General features: G+C 37.8%; 2 protein-coding genes across 3 annotated transcripts in view; one reads left to right on the top strand and one right to left on the bottom strand.

Moving 5' to 3' along the window:
* The window catches only part of LOC144645088 (uncharacterized), a 42,257-nt gene extending 32,992 nt beyond the window's left edge, over positions 1-9,265 (bottom strand). The window contains exons 1-9 of the mRNA XM_078504560.1: positions 8,961-9,265; positions 7,948-8,011; positions 7,666-7,718; positions 7,187-7,279; positions 3,233-3,334; positions 2,737-2,823; positions 2,255-2,368; positions 1,657-1,795; positions 542-626 (exon numbers count right to left, since the gene is read on the bottom strand). Of these exons, the coding sequence (XP_078360686.1) occupies positions 542-626; positions 1,657-1,795; positions 2,255-2,368; positions 2,737-2,823; positions 3,233-3,334; positions 7,187-7,279; positions 7,666-7,718; positions 7,948-8,011; positions 8,961-9,053 (830 nt within the window). The 5' untranslated portion in view covers positions 9,054-9,265. The remainder of the gene's footprint in view (positions 1-541; positions 627-1,656; positions 1,796-2,254; positions 2,369-2,736; positions 2,824-3,232; positions 3,335-7,186; positions 7,280-7,665; positions 7,719-7,947; positions 8,012-8,960) is intronic.
* A 94-nt stretch (positions 9,266-9,359) lies between these two features.
* LOC144646281 (mitochondrial enolase superfamily member 1-like) overlaps positions 9,360-18,022 on the top strand; it is a 13,615-nt gene continuing 4,952 nt past the window's right edge. Inside the window, exons 1-11 of one of the 2 annotated variants that reach the window (XM_078505812.1) lie at positions 9,360-9,503; positions 11,192-11,300; positions 11,925-12,040; positions 12,554-12,640; positions 12,815-12,841; positions 13,032-13,072; positions 15,653-15,684; positions 15,862-15,900; positions 16,197-16,314; positions 16,521-16,608; positions 17,116-17,230. In XM_078505812.1, coding sequence (XP_078361938.1) covers positions 9,426-9,503; positions 11,192-11,300; positions 11,925-12,040; positions 12,554-12,640; positions 12,815-12,841; positions 13,032-13,072; positions 15,653-15,684; positions 15,862-15,900; positions 16,197-16,314; positions 16,521-16,608; positions 17,116-17,230 — 850 coding nt within the window. In that variant the 5' untranslated portion in view covers positions 9,360-9,425. The remainder of the gene's footprint in view (positions 9,504-11,191; positions 11,301-11,924; positions 12,041-12,553; positions 12,641-12,814; positions 12,842-13,031; positions 13,073-15,652; positions 15,685-15,861; positions 15,901-16,196; positions 16,315-16,520; positions 16,609-17,115; positions 17,231-18,022) is intronic. The other variant, XM_078505813.1, reaches the window with a different exon arrangement.

The following is an 18,022-nucleotide window of genomic DNA, read 5'->3' as shown; positions in this document are numbered from 1 at the left end:
TTTAGTTACACTTTATAGGTTTTGCTAACGTAAGCGACTAAAAACAGACGTGCACTCGTTGTGCATAGCCGTTTAGCTTCATCGTCTCAAAATTTCTGGTGTCACGTTACCTCGACTCTCTATAAGGCGGACACCTCTCTAAGACGGACAGTTGGAGCCGGTCCCGACGGTGTCCGTCTTAGAGAGAGTTGACTGTAATATAAATTAAGTCTTACGAAAGCTAAATTCACTTGTCATACCCTTTTTTAGTTTGAGTTCAAAGGTAGTGAACAACAACAACGTTTTCAGGTTGTTATATGTTTATTCAATGACGTCTTGAGAAGTTTTTTATGAATATTTATTACGCCTTAGAGAACTCCAACCAGAGATGTTTCCGTAGATAAGCCGCACCCCCGATTTTTGACTTGAAGTTAGAGGAAAAAGGTGCGGCTTATACACGGAACTTTACGGTAGTACAAATCTAAGAAACTGTGCTGCCCAAAACTTAATGCATTTCACATTTAGAAGCTTGATGGTGTCTTTTTGTGCATGTATAATGTACCTGCTCTTAAACACATTGCATGGGCTTCCAAGTCCAAATGCTAGAGTCTGTCCCTCCATGCTGTTGTTTCCTTTACTTGGAATGCCTGAAAAAATTTAAGTCACACCAGTTTAATAAGACTTTCCTTTAAGCACCATTTAGTCATCTGCTGTACATATTCTATATGCAGATAGAAGCTTAATGCAAAAATTGTCAACATCTGAACATCAGTCAAGACTGGATTAACAACTTTTGAAATATCTTAGGGCTGATTATTTAAGTGAAGTCTAAGCTACCAGGGTAGACCTGGTTAAGGAGCTTACACAGGACTATCTATCCAGCTCAGGACAACATACTGATTAGATGAGCTGCAGTGCACAGAACTAGAATGTGTTAAAATGAAGTTACCGGGTAGCAGTTCGTTTGAGTAGTAAGAGTAACTGCCTGTTTGAAAGAATCTTTCTTCAATTACCTAAATTTAAGGGAAAAAGTAGCCGACTTCTATGACCAAAGTAGAGCAAAGTAGCCAATGCGTTTCATCAGCTGTCAGTGCTTATTGAAAGCACTGCAAGGACATGTAGGTGGTGGCTAGTAAGTGTGGCAATTGGTTTAAATCTAGTTGCCTTCAGTAGTCAAAGCACTGTCCATCTTTCTAATCATTAAAGGGACACTGTCACAGGGATTTTTCTGCTTAAGTGAAAAGTGCTTAAATTGGCAAAGTTCTCTCGTTCGTACATGAAATGCATCTAGAAGATATCAAGCAAATTGTTTTGAAGGAAGATGGGAGCCGTTGTAAGGTTTTTTTAGCTGTTTTCCAGGCCACAAGGACAGAACTTGAAAAAATCAGCTGACTTTTTCAAGTTGAGATCAAAAGTTCCTGATGTGGCACCACATATTATTAAATGTCACTAATTGTCTTGTTTATAGCTTCAGTACACTGGCATAGTAACTTTGAACAAAACTGGTCTGGACCACTATTCGTAGATTTCTATACATCTTTAGGCCCTTAAATTTTTTAAGTGAAGCTCATGACAGTGCCCCTTTAACTTTCAAGAAAAACTGTCTCGAGGTAAAAGACACATTGACATTTTATTAAGTCTTTCTCGTATTGGCTTTAATTTGCAGACTGAACTTACTAGTAGTAACCTGTTGCCTTCTAGGTGTCTCTTGTTCATCTTCAGAGCTGTACAGTACAGTTGCCATTGCTGCTACTGCAAGTGGCCTCTCTTCGTCTGTGTCTGAATCTGTGTCTGCAGCGTATGCCTCCTCATCATCCTAGAAAATTTGAATTCATATTTATTTTGTGTGTTTAAAGAAAGTACATGCATAGAGCAAAGTTTGTTTATGGGTTGCTAAGGAGTATTGCTTCTCTCCTAGGATGGCATGCTAACTCATTGCAGCCCAGGATACTCTCCAGTAAAACATTTTACTGGTGTCTGCTCACACAACCTGGATGAAGAGAGGCTTTGTGAGACTGAGTTGAGTGCCTTGACCAATAAAACTATGCAAGGTAGGGCAAAATCCAGGCTCAAACGTGATTCTGAGTCTCAAACCAAGTGCTCTGACCATTTGACAACTCTGCCTCCCACAGTGTACTGTCAGAGTAGTCATTTGTAATTTATTTAAACATTTGGAAATAGATAAGAAATACATGGCAGACACTTCAGCTACATGGCATGACGTTCAGTCCTAGAAAAATTTATGCCACATGTAGCTTCCTGATATTAAACACACCTTGGTTGGTTTTGCTGTTTGGTGATCTTCTGTTGTCTGCAATAACTCATCCCTCCGAACATCATCCTTTTGATTTATCTTCTTTGAAGTACTAGCATCCTCAGTCACAATTGGCTACAGTCAACAAAACATGAACCAGAAACTTTCAACAAAACTTTGCCTGATTCATGTAGTCTACAAAACCTAGCATGCCTTGAGAAAACTTGGTCTCGGGGTTAAAGAAGACAAAAATATGCACATGCCACTAATAAAAAAAATTAATATGAGCCACAGTTGAAAACCATCCTTTATGTAGTTGTCAGTTTTTTGATTGACTGATAACTTTGGAAAGCCAAAAATAAACAAAGTTACAAAACTGTTATAATAATAATTATTGAGTGCCTGCTGTTGATATTGCAAATACTGTTAGTAAAGGATTTGTGAAAAATAGACCTTACTGGTTTTGTCTGGAGGAGCAGACTAAAATTCTAGTATTTGGATACCTTATCAAGATCCAGTTTCTCTTCAGTGTTTACATCTTGAAGCATGGACTCTGATCCTGTTTCTGAACCAGTTTCATCTTCATCTTCCTACACATTAAACCAATGTTGTGTGTCAAGCTACCATGGTCACTTCTTTATTGCTAGGAAGGCCAGGAGTTAAGCTACATACCGGGTACTAGTTATGCAACGCTTTCAAGTGGTATACAATGAAATATCCCACGTGTCACTTGTATTTTGTGTGAATACCCGAGCCTTTAGGGGAGTGTGTATACCAAGAAAGTACACTGGCAAGTGACAAGTGGGATATTCCATAGTATACCACAAGAAAGCTTACTAAAGCCTACTAAATTTCGTCGAGAATAATATTGGAGCGTACGATGGGAAGGTTGGGTTGAATACCCTCGAATATACAACAGCTTTCCTGTATTCTGATTGGCTGTATTTTCTATGGCATAGTATAAATGTGTATAGCTATGTATAATAGTTTTTTACCTACCTCTTCCATGTCCAGACTAACCAAATACTGACATTTCACATCACCCAATGTCAACATATCACCATGTTTAAGCTCATATCGCACAGTGGGCTTTAAGAAAGACTGTAAAAATAAAACATCAAGGATTATCTACATAGACTAAGCAATTATTAGATCAGAAACCGAGGTCTGTGTTATCTGCCGAAGCTGAAGGCTGAGGCGGATAACACAGACATGAGGTTTTGATAATTGAAGGGCTCGCTGCAAAAAGGGCGGTAGTGAGTGAAAACGACTCCAAATTTCGCATGTGAGTTTGTTTACGTGTGCTAAACATTGTCCTGCATTTCATTTCGCTGGTCTTTCCTTCGTTTTCGAAAAATAAGACATGCAAAAAGACAAGGTTTTTGCTTGCGCGGCGTCTTTTGACTTTTCTTTTACAAACCTTTTGTTTCTCAAGACGATGAAGTCAGCTAAATTTTTAGGGTTACAGTCCTAGCCCTAACGCAAAAGGTAACCCCAAGGCCGTAGGGTCGGGATTAGAGTTTCAGATTAGGGTTACAGACTTAGCCCTAACGCAAAAGCCTAGCCCTAACACACACACACACAAAAAAAAAACAAGTTTAACACTAACCCCAAGGGATTAGGGAGTTAAGCCGTTTCAAGTTAAGTTTAGGATCAGAGTCAGCCTCAACCTTTTATAGATCGCGCTTTTAATGCAGTAAGCTTTCACGCCAGTTTGCTTGCAGCTAGCTTTTTCTGCAGTCTGTTTGCACTTATCTAGTTTTTGTTGTTTCGGGCAAGACTATTTTACTCTGTTACCGTTAGCTGTAATTTGCCGAGGTGAAAGTGAAATAAAGACTGATTGTTGATTGAATACGCTTGCTCGTGTTGTCACATTATACTAGTTTTGCTTTCAGTTGAGTGCCGCCGGCTTGCTCTCACTTCTATCTCCACTCCTTACATCATCACACATCTACATAATCCCGCGAAAACAAGATAAACTTATGAGGTTTTCGTTCGCACGAATCGATAGATTAATTGATGAATATTTAATGAGACACAGAAAATATTTTGCGAAGGGAAGGTGCCCTGGGGAACATATAAAGAATTTTTTAAAGTCTAAAACCAGGTCACTTCTCGGCAACTTTGTCGCGGCAGCACCCAAGGGGACACTGCAAAACTCACGCTGACATAGTTCCCGACAAGAGATCTGTGTTTTACAATTAGACTTTATTACCGCTTGGCTCCGCCGGCCTTTGTCAAACAACTTTCTCTCTCGAGCGCTAAAGAGCACTATTGTACAAAACAAAGGCCGAACATCTCTCATTTCTTCGAGAAATGCTGTGGGACTTACGGGTTTTCAGACTTAATGATGTCCTTCAACCGCCAAGCGGACGCACTCGCTCAAACGAACCAGTAGTTTATTTCCCCAAGAAAGGTGCCATTTTTGTTCAGGGCTCGACACTAACTTTTTACGCGACTTTCCATGTTGGAAAGTAGACTTCAAATTTTACTTTCCATCTGAAAATTTTACTTTCCAAAATGGATGACAGTTCAAAAGTTGCTAACCATGTTTAGTTAATATTAAAAAAAAATCTTACTATGTGTCTCATGGCATTGTTTTAGTCGTTAAAAGTTGGACGTCTCATCCTCGTTCCACTATCCCACCAAAACTGCACTCCAGGTTGAGGGTTAAACTCAGCAACAGTAGTCCCTTCAATACGAATCCTCATGAGACAGTCTAATACTTCAACTGACAAGCATGATTTCCAGTCTGACTTTATTTTCCCCATTACTGAAAAACCTTGCTCACAAAATGCTGTTGACAGCGGTAGAATCAGTCTAATTTCAACCAACATAAGGACATTGGAAAGCAACGCGTACATCTGAAGTGCTTTCGCCCGTTTGTCCTTCGTCAACTTTTTCTTTTTCGCCTTCTTTTTCTCCAACATCACCACTACGTCGAGAAAAACCAAACTAAAACAGACTCATTTCCCTGGAAAGATTTTGTTACCTACATACCTTCGCGACAGAAGAGGAATCCAAAATGGCGTACTTCAATATTTATACCTAATTGTACCTTTTTGGTACGCTTCGGCGGCATATCAGGCGAGTTTGGTCGAGCCATGGTTCGTATTTTGGCGAGACTGCGTCTCGCCAAAATACCCATGGCGAGACCAAACGAGTCTGATATGCAGCCGAAGCGTACCAAAAAGGTACGATTAGGTATTTACCGTACCCAAATTCAGCCAAAACTCCGGTTATATTTATCGCTCTGTTGAAGCCATGCTTGCAAGGTACGTACTGCAATTGTGTTGACTAGGTCTTCATCACTTTTACCAAGTTCTTCTTCTGCATTTTTTAACTCGTTTGTTTAGAGTTTCATTCTCTAAATTTTCAAAATCAAAATTAAGCGAAAAAGTTGGAAATTCCGACTCCATTTTTTTGTCTGAATGTCTCAGTACTCATCGGCAAACATCGCGCAATTGACGAGCGCGCTCAAGTTTAGTTTTGGCAGTAAAAGTTTTTTCTCTTTTTTACGACCGCTAAACACCACTTAATTTAAATTACGAAGTTCTGTTTTATTGGTAAACCTCATTTCAATTCATTGTACAGTAACACTACTTTACTTCAAAGTGACCGTGATATGGTGGCATATCAGGTCAGTGACTTGATATCGTAGGATATCAGGACAGTAGATCGCGCTTCTGATTGGCTACTTGCGAATTTGGGTACGGTAATGCACCATACCACGTGTGTTTATAGTACCCAGACCTCCTCGGGAGTTCTCTTGATCCAATATGGCGGAGAATGCGAGAATAGCGTAAAATTTGTCTTTTTAAGGCGAGTTGTCATTGTCATTTGGCTATTTTTTATCATTATCATAATTTTTACACACTTTTTTCCATTTAAGCCTTTTAAGCATAACATTTGCTTTCCAGTAAAGCCTAAAATTTACTTTCCAGATCGGGTAAGTATTTTGGTTCAGTTTCGTTTTTTTACTTTCCAAGAAGAAAATTTACTTTCCAGTGGAAATCGGGAGAGTGTCAGTGTCGAGCCCTGTTTGTTCTCTGTTCCTGAGCCACTAACATGTGACTTAAGACGTCACAATAGAATAGCGAGTCCCAGTCCCTCGCTGCCACCGCCTGGGAGCAAATTAAATATGAGAAAACATTGGCGTTCAGCAAAGTTGGTTTCTGAAAAGCTGTTTTTACATCCCGGACGACTGTAATAAAGTGCCTCGAGGCAAGATTTGCACACGCGATGCGTGGAAAAATGTCTAGTGCTGGATTACTGTGGACAATGTAAGTTAAAAATCTTTTTCTTTTTGCATACGTTATTTTTCGAAAACGAAGGAAAGAACAACGCAATGAAACACAGGACAGTGTTAAGCACACGCAAACAAATTTGCATGCGAAATTTGGAGCTGTTTCGATAATGTTCATTTCAAGGGAAAATCACTACCGCCCTTTTTGCACCGAACCCTTCAATTCACGATATCATGTAAAAACCGAATTCATAATTGTTTTATTATACGTTTTCAAACAATTTGCCATAACTTCCTTTATCGCCGGCGTAAAACTTCGTCAGAACATTGGCCAAAGCGGTTTTATCTTGTGGTTCCTCCAGGTTCTTCTCCTTCAGACAATCATTCAGAATTTTTACACTTGTTTTTGTTGTTCTGTTGGTGTTTTTAGAATCTATATTCTTGATCAAAACGTTCAATTCCTCTTCAGAAACGGAGGCGAATCGCTCCGCCATATTTTTAAAAGTTTGACAGCACTACGTGGACGAGGGGCTTGGAAACTAGGCAGACTTTGAACTCGACATAATAACCCAATATCTGCTGCAGATATTGGGTTATCATGCCGAGTTCACATGCTACTGTATATTGACTGAATTCACTCGACCAATCATGTGTTTCAAAGTAATTCTAATGTATCATGAATAACATTATTTTTTTTTATTTTTTACCTTTCCTTTCTTTGTTCTGTTCTTGCTTCCACAATCATAAAGAAGGTGAAGATCTCTTTGCACTTCAATGCAGGCATGTTTCTTTGACAAGGCCTTGATTATGGTGAAAAAGAAGCCAACATGATTTATGCACTAACTAAAGCTGGACAATAGTTAGGCCTTGAACTCCAGCTCAAAAGAGTAATTGTCTAGCTAACCTGGGTTGCCAGACCTGAGAGGTTGGTTTCCCTGTGCACTATACAGGGAGGTTCCACTTAAAAGGGTACCTTATTCAGGCTGGAGGTATTTAAAAGGGAGGGGATTTCATGATTTGAAGTAACATTCACGGAAAGGGGAGGACATGTTTGCCTCTCCTGACAAAAATTGAAAAAAAAATTGGGGGGGGGGGGGGCGCCAGGGTTGCTCCCCATAAAAAAAAAACAATTGTTGAATAATCCCTCCAGGCTACCAGGTTAGTGGAAATGTTGAATTCTGCTCACCTTAATAGGCACTGTAATGTTACACTTCCCATCTCTTCCTATAACATTATCACCTATCAAAGAGATACAATATACACTCACTTGAATAACATGATGGAAAGATGGAAAAAGTGACAGACAGATAGAGGGGGTGGGGGAATGAAAGCCAGACAGTGAGGATGGATGGAAGAAAGAATGGAAGGAAGGATCTGTGGACATTCAAATGGAGGATAGACAGAGGAGTAGATTGAAGAATAATGAAACAAACTGACAAGAAAATATCACAATAAAATAAAGACAGACCTTGGAATACTGGAAAAATTGTTTCTTGAAATCCTTGTTGGGAAAATACTTTCAAATATGCAACCTAAAATAAAATAATTAAAACCATTTTTAGTGTTACCCGCATAGCAGCCATCTTTTGACACTCATCTTTTGATGTGCAAAACAAACACAAGATGGATCAAACTGCACCAATCACAGACCACTAGCGTGACCTTCTGAGCTGGTGGTCCATTTCGACAGAAGTAACATGAAACAAACACTGGTATGCATCAGATGTGATTGGCTCATTTCAAACAGAATGTTGAAAAACGAAAAGAAAATGAGATCGAATGTTTAAGTCCTCTAGTTTCTCAATCACACTATGACTTTGATCTGGAACTGGCAAACATAATCACGAAACTGTCAAAAATTATGCACACAAAATTGAAGAAAATTTATTCAAATCTCCCCGCCCCATATGGTTTCAAATTACCCACTCCAATAACAACCACTGATGTCAAATCCCCTCCTCCTCCCCTCCCCTGGGCACACTGACGTGTCAAATGCTCGGGGTATGCCCAAGGCCATTCCATTTTACATCCACCCACTCCCTCTCGTATAGATGAGATTTTCTGAAGGGGCATAAAAAGTCATTGCTGAGGGGGTAGCTTGTTGGCATCCTTTAAACTTTCGAATATTTCTGAAGGCGTTAGGGAAAAGTTGGCTTTTTTTCTGTGAAGGGGGGTATCATATTGACAGTTTGATCTTGTTTTCTTGGGGGGGGTAAATTTTGACTGCCCCTCCCCCTCCCCCAGAAGCTGATATTACGTTTTGATTGGTAAATACACTAAAACATTGTTCTTTACAAAAGACCTGAATTTACCTGCCCCTTATAGTGACAATTTGGCATGAATTATTAAGTTTAAATGGATCACATTTTAGCATCCCATTGTCGTCTACCGACACTGCGTGCAATGGGCTCACTCACTCACTGAAATCACTATGAAAATGTAGTACCACATTCAATGCACTGTTTTCTTCTACAAACGTACCTCCCTTTTCTTTGGATTAGCTTTATCTTCTTCCACTTGCTCTTCTTCCTCTTCTTCGTAATCGTCAATCGCTTGTGTTTGATCAAAATCCATCACGTGTGTCAAACCTCATTTGCCAAGGAACGCACGCGAATCGCTTTAATACTGCAGTTTTTATCTCAATTTACACGAAAACGACACGAACGTGTGTCACAGACGTAACTTCAATCTTGGAAATTTAAACTACTAAATCGAAAGAAACACAAGAAAGAGGAAAACAGGACGAGAAATCAGGTTTCGGCTGGAAAACAAGTCCGCCATATTGAAATTTTCCCGCGAAAAGCCAGCGGTAAAGTTTTCGTCACTCATAGAATGATACGTCATGTAACCTTCACTCGTTTCAATCTCACTCGGTCATCGGTGAGGTAAAATGACACACTCGTGACCTTTGAGAGAACGGCTGTTTTGATTCTCAAATTTTGCAAAATGGTGAAGCTTATTGGATTCTCTGTTCGGGATATAAGATTCCCAACATCCTTGGAACTCCATGGATCAGATGCTATGGTAAGACGCTTCTAAATTTGCGATTTATATACGATTAGTAAGATGCACACAGGCGGGAGCTAGGTCAAGCCAAAGCGACTGCGGACCACAAATTCTTTGCCAGGACTCTGTGAACTACTTTTTTCTTAAAAATTAAGCCTTTAAGAATATCTTTCCCAGCTTAGCCGCCATATGTAGAGAGTACATTGAGTAATCTGTAATAACAGTGTTGATATGGTCCAAGTCAGTCAGATCTGATCCCCCTTCTTCCTCTAAATGCTTCATGCATATAATTTATGCGATGCAAGGTGTCTCAATGAATGAATCAGTGAAACATGAAAAAAGTTATCTGCCCCAGTCTGCAGATCACACACACACTCTTTAGTTACTGGCCCACCCGTGTAGTATAACAGAAAGTTTTCTGTTATTGTCAGGCCCATTCCAAAACAAATTCACCCCCCCCCCCCACCCTCCGTTGACGAATTTTTCTAAATATGTCAGCACCTTTGATTCTTTCTGAGGGGGTAAGTAAAAAATGAGCAAAAAGTGGTATTTTTTTCTGATAGGGTTAAGAAAAAAATCGGGTTTTTCTGAGGGGGGCATCATGTCGGCACTTTTATCTTTTTTTCTTAGGGAGTAAATTTTGACTTACTTCGTCAACAGGGGTGTGTGAATATAAAATGGAATGGCCCTCACCATCAAGCATGCTGATAGTTAGTCCATAGGACTCTGGAGGTTAATCAATTCCTGGCAACCCCCCCCCCTCCCAATGCCCCCTCTACCCCAATGAAATAAAGGGCACTGTCTTGTTCCAGAAAATATCTGTTGCAGTTAATTTTCGATCTCAGTTAATTTTTTTTATTTTAACTAGTTAGTTTTTTTTTTCCAACTAGTTTTTTTTTATTCTAGGTTAATAAGTAGAAAAAGTAGAACACCTCCCCTCCCTTGATATCTCATACCCCCCCCCCATCCTTACTAACCCTCCCCTACTATCTGCTGTTATCCCCCTCCCCTAAGTACTATCATTTATTTATTTGTCCTTTTTACCAACCTGCACTGGATTTGAACTCTCAACCTCTGGATTTGCTGTCCAACCCCTTATCCACTTTGCCACGTAGGAAACGTTGGGTGAACCACTATTTTTTTAAAATATATGATACCCTTACCCTAACCCCATTATTTAACTAGTTAAAAAAAATCAACTAGTTAGAAAAAAACTAACTAGTTAAAATAAAAAATTAACTGAGATCAAAAATTAACTGCAACATATCCATACCTCCTTAGTGGAAGGACAAGGTACATGTATTTTGGTGTGAACTTCACTCCTATTACACCCCTCCTGGGATTCAAGTTTGGGGAGGTCATAATTTTCTTTAAAAATTCTTGCTTTTGAGAGCTTGAAATAAATGCCACTGTGGTGTTTCAGAAAATATCCATACCTCCTTAGTGGAAGGACAAGCTACATGTATTTTGGCTTAAACTCCACTCCCATCCCTCCTAGAATTCAAGTTTGGAGAGGTCAAAATTTCCCTTAAAAATTCTTGCTTTGGAAACTGACTTTCCATGGGAGTATATGGGGAAAATGGATATTTTTCTGGAAGTGGACAATAGTTAATTATTTAATTGTTGCAGAGAATATTCATATCTACTCATTCAGGTTATTTCTATAATGCTTCATGTTGTAACAATGTAATACCCTAATTTTGCAGCACAAGTCACCTGATTACTCTGCAGTGTATATTGTTTTCAAAACAGATGGAGAAACTCATCTGGAAGGGCACGGCCTGACATTTACTTTGGGACGAGGAAATGAACTAGGTATATATGTATAAATTATGTAACACTGTATTGACTACATTAGTGTGTGATCAACAAGATGGGAGAAAATAAAAAAATATTCTGTGTTAGTTCTTATGGACCCAAGTGTAAAATCAATTTAAGATTCCCAAGGACCTTGCAAGATCATGCCAGGGGCATAGTCAGCCTTTTGGCCATGGAACCGGGCCTACAAATTTTTCAGCCCAATTGTATTTTTGAAATGTATGGTGATAGAAAAAATTCAGGCTGAAACGCTTTCAAGATGAAATGGAAAGCAATTTGTAGCATACGTTGGCCAGCGTAATATATATTTCGCAGAGCTCTACCCTTTCACAATTAGATCACAGCTCATCTAGCAAGTTCAAACTCAGAAGCCATCTAGACTAGCCAGGTGACAGACAAACCCACAATGGTATATGCTGTAAAAGACAAGTGCGTTTATTTTTGAATGAGTGAAAACTGGCACAATTCCTTCCTATGAAATGTTATAAATATTGAGGTGCTACGAAAATACACATATAACGTAACAGAAAAGTGAAGGAGAATTACTGTTGGATGACAACCCAGTAAGCATAATCTTTGAACACAATATAAATGTACAAGCTATACTTTTTTTTATCTCAGTCATGGAAGCTGTAAAAACTTATGGAAATATGCTCACTGGTAGAACAACTGAAGAGATTTTTGATAACTTTGCTGCTGTTTGGAGGGAGTTAGCTCATGAAAGTCAATTCAGATGGGTAAGGGTCATCTATTATTAATTATATCATAATTTAATTTAGTAAACCTGGACATAAAAGTTCTTGTAAAACATAATTATTAATTAATAATAGTCATGATGATAATAAAGCCAGTCAGAGGACAACAAGTAGTCACCTCCTAATACCTCCCCCACAGAAGCTTGGGATTTTCTTAAGGACCCCGCACCCACCCCTCTGAAAATTCTAATTAAGTGATATTTCCTTTAGTTTTTGGCCTTTGGGACCCCTCCCACCCCCCAGGAATTTTCAATCCCTTCTGTTGGGGAAGTATAGACATTTTCTGGAACCACACGACAATTATTGTTTTGACATCTTGTCACAGTATGGATTGAATTATATGTGCAGCTCTCAGATAACAAGTGGGAACTAGGAAAAACATGGTCTAAAATGACTATTTTTTATGTAAATTGTTGCTAACACAATTTAAAAATATTACACCTGCTGGAAATCTTAACTACATCCCTGAAAGTGTCTCGTATTCTTGCATTTTAGCTTGGTCCAGAAAAAGGTGTCATTCACCTGGCATTAGCAGCTGTTGTCAATGCACTGTGGGACCTCTGGGCGAAGATGGAAGGCAAGGTAATGACAATTTTTTTTGGAATATTTTTTTCAGCCTTCTTATTACATCCTTCTTTAGTAATAAATAGAGTTCCTTTTAAACCAGTTTTCAAAGTCCAATGTTTGTTATTTTTACCGGTATTTTTATTTTATAATTTCCAATCATTTACATGTCTTTGATCATTTTCATTACAGCCACTTTGGAAACTTCTTGCAGACATGGTGAGTCATAACTTAGACTGTTCACAGCATCTCTAGATTCGAAAAATACGAAAAAGTAGAGAGCTGTTCCAAGTCATTTTAGATTGCCTGTCCTTTTCATAGTCTTGCTTTCTTAGTCTTTAACTAGATAAGATTGGACCATGTCACTTGTAACAATTAAAATTGTCATTCTGTTTTTCCTTACACACAGTCTCCAGAGCAGCTGGTATCAACAATAGACTTAAGCTATCTGTAAGTATCACAATAATAATTTTAAGAAAGCCTTTGACACTGTCGACTGGAATTTTCTTCATAAAACCCTACAAGCTTTTAACTTCGGTCCATGCATTCAAAAGTGGATAAAAACCTTTTATACGGATTGCTCCAGTTGCTTCATAAACAACGGATATGCGTCTGAATTTTTCAAACCTGAGAGGGGCGTTCGTCAAGGCTGTCCACTCTCGGGGATTTTATTTGTTTTATGTGCTGAAATTCTAGCTAATGCTATCAGAACTGACAAATCCATTCAAGGAATTAATGTACATAACAAAGAATTCAAGCTTTCTCAATATGCCGATGACACAACTGTCTTTGTTTCTGACTTAAAATCTGCAACAAACTTGTTCCAACTATTGTCAAACTTTCAGGAATGCTCAGGTCTAGAGATTAATAAAAGCAAAACTGAAGGATTGTGGTTAGGTGCGAACAGAAGTAATACAACGGAACCCCTCGGAATAGCTTGGCCTTCCAATTCAATACTCGCATTAGGTATTCACTTTTCATATGATGATGAAGTTGCTTACAAGAAAAACTTCGAACAAAAGCTGAACACAATGAAAAGCCTTCTCAACTTATGGTATCCTAGAAACCTCACATTATATGGCCGTATAACGATTCTAAAATCGCTCGCAATCTCTAAACTTGTATATAACACATCGGTGCTCACCTTTCCTTCGAAATTTGTCAAAATGGTAAATCAAGCAATTACCCAATTTGTGTGGAACAAGAAAGTTAGAATAAAACAAAAGACTATGATCGGCCCGAAAGAAAAAGGTGGATTGGATATGCCTGATTTCGAAATAATCAACGAAGCCCTTAAAGTTTCCTGGATAAAAAGACTTAACGACAGTAAAGAAACTTCAAGTTGGAGCCACATACCATTGAGCTACCTTAGGGATGTCGGAGGTTTGTTTCTATTTCAATGTAATTTCGACTTAAAAGCACTTAAAATTGAAATGCCACTTGCTTTTTACTCAGAAGCTCTCCTCGCCTGGGGCAAAATAAATTGTATCTCTCCTAACACCAAAGAGCAAATTTTGAATGAAGTTATTTGGAATAATCGTTTCATTAAAATTGGAGGATTTTCTGTTTATTACAAAAAATGGCACGCAGCAGGAGTCATTAGAATCATAGACATTTTCCAAAACAACGCCTTTCTATCTTTTTCTGAGTTCTGCTCTAGATTTAAAATCAAAGCTAACTTTCTTACGTATCATGGCTTATGCCACGCAATCCCTAGAGAATGGATTAATATCCTAAAAGGAAATATCCAGGCGCCATTGGATGGTAAAGATTACGATAGAATACCTTTAAATAAGCTCTCTTGCAAATCGGCAACAGAATTCCTTGTTAAAAAAAAGTTTTTAACACCTACTGCTGAAAAAAGGATGGTAAAAGCAAATTTGAATGAGAAAACAATACAACTCATTTATAGCCTTCCTTTCAAAGTCACTAAGGACACCAGACTTGCCATCTTTCAATTTAAAATTATTCATCATATTCTGCCAACAAATTCAACGCTTTTTAGAGATGCACTGAAAGAAACAGATAAATGCCATCTATGCTCTGATAGACAAACACTTACCCATCTTTTTGCTACCTGTTTGAACGTTAAAAGCTTTTGGTCTCACTATACTAATTGGTGGAATTCCAAAAACTCTGAGCCAATAACTCTTGATGAAAACATGATTATATACGGTGTTACCAATGACTTCTCTCGTCGACTTGGTTTAAACCTCTGCTTGATTATCGCAAAACAGTATATTTACACAGCCTCTAGAAAAGAAGAAGAGTACTACTGGGAAGCTTTCATGGCCATCCTTACAAGCAAAATTCAAATAGAGAAGCATAAATCTAAGAAACAGATACAGCTGTAACCCTCAACATTAAATATAGTATTTAAAAAGGCCAAAAAAAAAAAAAATAGTCAGCCACGCTACCTTTCCTCTGTCCTTTTTTTTTTTTTTTTTTTTTTCTCTTTGTTATTTTCTTTGTTATTTATTTATTTATCAATTTATTTTTGCATGCCCTCTGTTTAACTTAAATAATGCTTTTTTTAAGTAAGCTATGTATTGTAATGTATTGTATTGTCATTGTTAATAAATAAACTGCTATTTAAAAAAAAAAAAAAAAAAAAAAAAAAAAAAAGTATCACAATAATAATAAATGTACTAATAATTATTATTATTTTTACACTACTGAAAAATTATTGATGTAAAGTATATACGAACTGCAAGTTAGGGGTAATGTGAAGAAATGATTGTCGCAGTGTATTGCAACTAAAGAAAGAAGCCAGAAATTCTGGCTTCAATGGGATTTGAACCGATGATCTCTGAGATACCGGTGCGATGCTCTACAAACTGAGCTATGAAGCCACAAAATGGGAGTGAGCTCAATGTGTGGCTTCATAGCTCAGTTGGTAGAGCATTGCAACCGGTATCGCTGACTTAGGTCACAGGTTCAAATCCCATTGAAGCCAGAAAAAAATTGTAATTCAAAATTGTTTGCATTAATTACCGGTAATTATTAAGACTCACACTTGTGTTTTCTTAGATCAGATGTGCTGACAAAAGAAGAAGCCATAGGTTTGTTGTTTGTTGTGCCTGTTTTTTTTTTATTATTATTATTTTTTTCGCTCTCTAAATGGAACAATAGATAATAAGAAGGTTCTACATTCATTGGCATTGTATACAGAAATATTGTTACTTTAAGCATGATACTAGAACTACTTTTAAATGTAAACCAGAATTTGTTTCCTGAAGGTATTCTTCGGAGAAATGCAAGTAGCAAGAAAGAAAGAGGTATTTAGAGTTGCACTTTTTTATTAAATAATTTATAAAATTTATACTTTTGCTTAACATGGATCAATACACCTGAATATGGGGGCCATGCTGTAAGCACCTGTAAACACGCAACATTTAAAGTTGCAGCAGTTAATCAACTAGACTACGAGCAGTCCCTATTTTTTGCAGAGTCCTAAATAAATGACCTATATTTCACCTTGCACTCGACTGCTAGGGACTGCTCGTAGTCTGTTAATCAACAATTATTTAATACTATTTTATTGTTAAGTTAAACAATTTCTGTTTGTTTTTAGAACAAGAGATCATTGCCAAGGGATACCCTTCTTACACTACATCTGCTGGGTGGCTCGGCTACACTGACATGCAGCTACGCACGCTGTGCCAAAAGTATCTTACTACTGGCTGGACAAGGTCAGTTCTTGACTACCAGTATCTGTAGGTCTAGATGTAAAATATTGTAAATAACTAATAATATAACTGTAAGAGTTCATCGTGCACATGGTATATCATTTTTTTTTACACTTAACTTGATTGTTCTTTGGCCATTTATTTGCCTTCCCTTAACATAATGTACAGTAACTATGCAACTAACTTGTGACTCACTGTTTTGCCCACAGATTTAAGATGAAAGTAGGTTCTGATCTGAGTGACGATATCAGAAGGGCTGCCATACTCAGAGATGAAATTGGATGGGATAACTTCCTGGTAAATATAGGTCTTAAAATGCCAATAGTTTAAAAGTTAAAATTACATAATTTTTTGTCTCCCTTGTTAGGTATCCATTAAAATCACAAGTCAGATACCTTTTAATGTCTCCTTGCAGTGTCAAATGACTGACTGCAGGTGATTGGAAAAAGGAAAATTGCAGTTAGACTTTGTCTTGATATACAGTAGAATCCCAATTTTTTAAACCTCCAGGGGAAATGAAAATTGCTTCCAGAAATCAGGGGATTCGAGAAATTGGAGGTAAAATTTACGATCCAAGGGAAAGAAGAAAAAAATGGGAGTTTTGAGAAACCAAGGGTTTGAGAAATCAGGATCCTACTTTATTACAAATTCTTACAACTAGCATGGAAATCAACAAGGAGAACAACAAAAAATTGAATTATTTGCTTAATGCAATCACGGACATTTTTTTATTATTAAACAACGCACATTAACCCCAGGTCTGGAGCTCTGACTGATCATACAGCAACATCTTCTTTCTTGTAGGCAATGGATGCAAACCAACGCTGGGATGTTAATGAGGCTGTTAGTTACATGAAGCAGTTGGCCAAATTTAAACCAATATGGATTGAGGAACCCACCTCACCTGATGATGTGTTAGGTGAACTTGCATTAAATACCGTATTTATTCGATTAAGCGCCCTGGGCGCTTATTAAATTTTTGGTCCTTGGGAGTGGGCGCTTATTCGAGGTGGGCGCTTATTCGAGGCTGGGCGCTAATTAAATTTTCACGATTTTCAGCAAATACTAAGTTTATTTTTGTAGCAAAACAATAAATAATAATAAAAGGGGAAGATGTACCAAAGCAGAATTTTAACTGTTCATTGAAAGATTCTGTAAAATACTAAGAAAACTCGATCATAGGGGAAGTCTTCTTTAGTAGTACATAGTCAATTTGAATAATCAATACTTCTCTTATGGTTTTCAGTTTTTTGTGGGGTGGGGGTGGGCGCTTATTCGAGGCTGGGCGCTTATTAACTTTTCCTACCTTCAAGGTGGGCGCTTATTCGAGGTGGGCGCTTATTCGAGGTTGGGCGCTTAATCGAATAAATACGGTAACTGGTGCATCATTATAGACATTAAAAATTAGTCCAGGGTGAAGACAAGTTAAAGTTTATCCAGGATAACATTTTACCAAATGTCTTATATCCAAGAATTATTAATATTGGATATTAAGAAGTTTGGGCTTCCTTTTCAAGTAGGATTAGGGTAGTTGATTTAATTGCAAATCAGAGAAGGCTCTTCACATCTAACTGAAAATCAAGTTTCTAAAAAAACAATTTATATTAATTATTAATAAGAAATGAGATATTACTACACAAGGGGTTCTGGTTACTCCAATTTTCATTCTGGTAAAAAATTATACCTCTTTGCTCAGTTTGGTTAGAGCGTT

The sequence above is a fragment of the Oculina patagonica genome, chromosome 3, assembly GCF_052425735.1.
Source record: "Oculina patagonica isolate OP01 chromosome 3, crgOcupat, whole genome shotgun sequence".
In the NCBI taxonomy this organism is placed as follows: domain Eukaryota; kingdom Metazoa; phylum Cnidaria; class Anthozoa; order Scleractinia; family Oculinidae; genus Oculina; species Oculina patagonica.
Note: the sequence above shows the minus strand (reverse complement) of the source record. Positions and strands in the feature narration are given on the sequence as shown.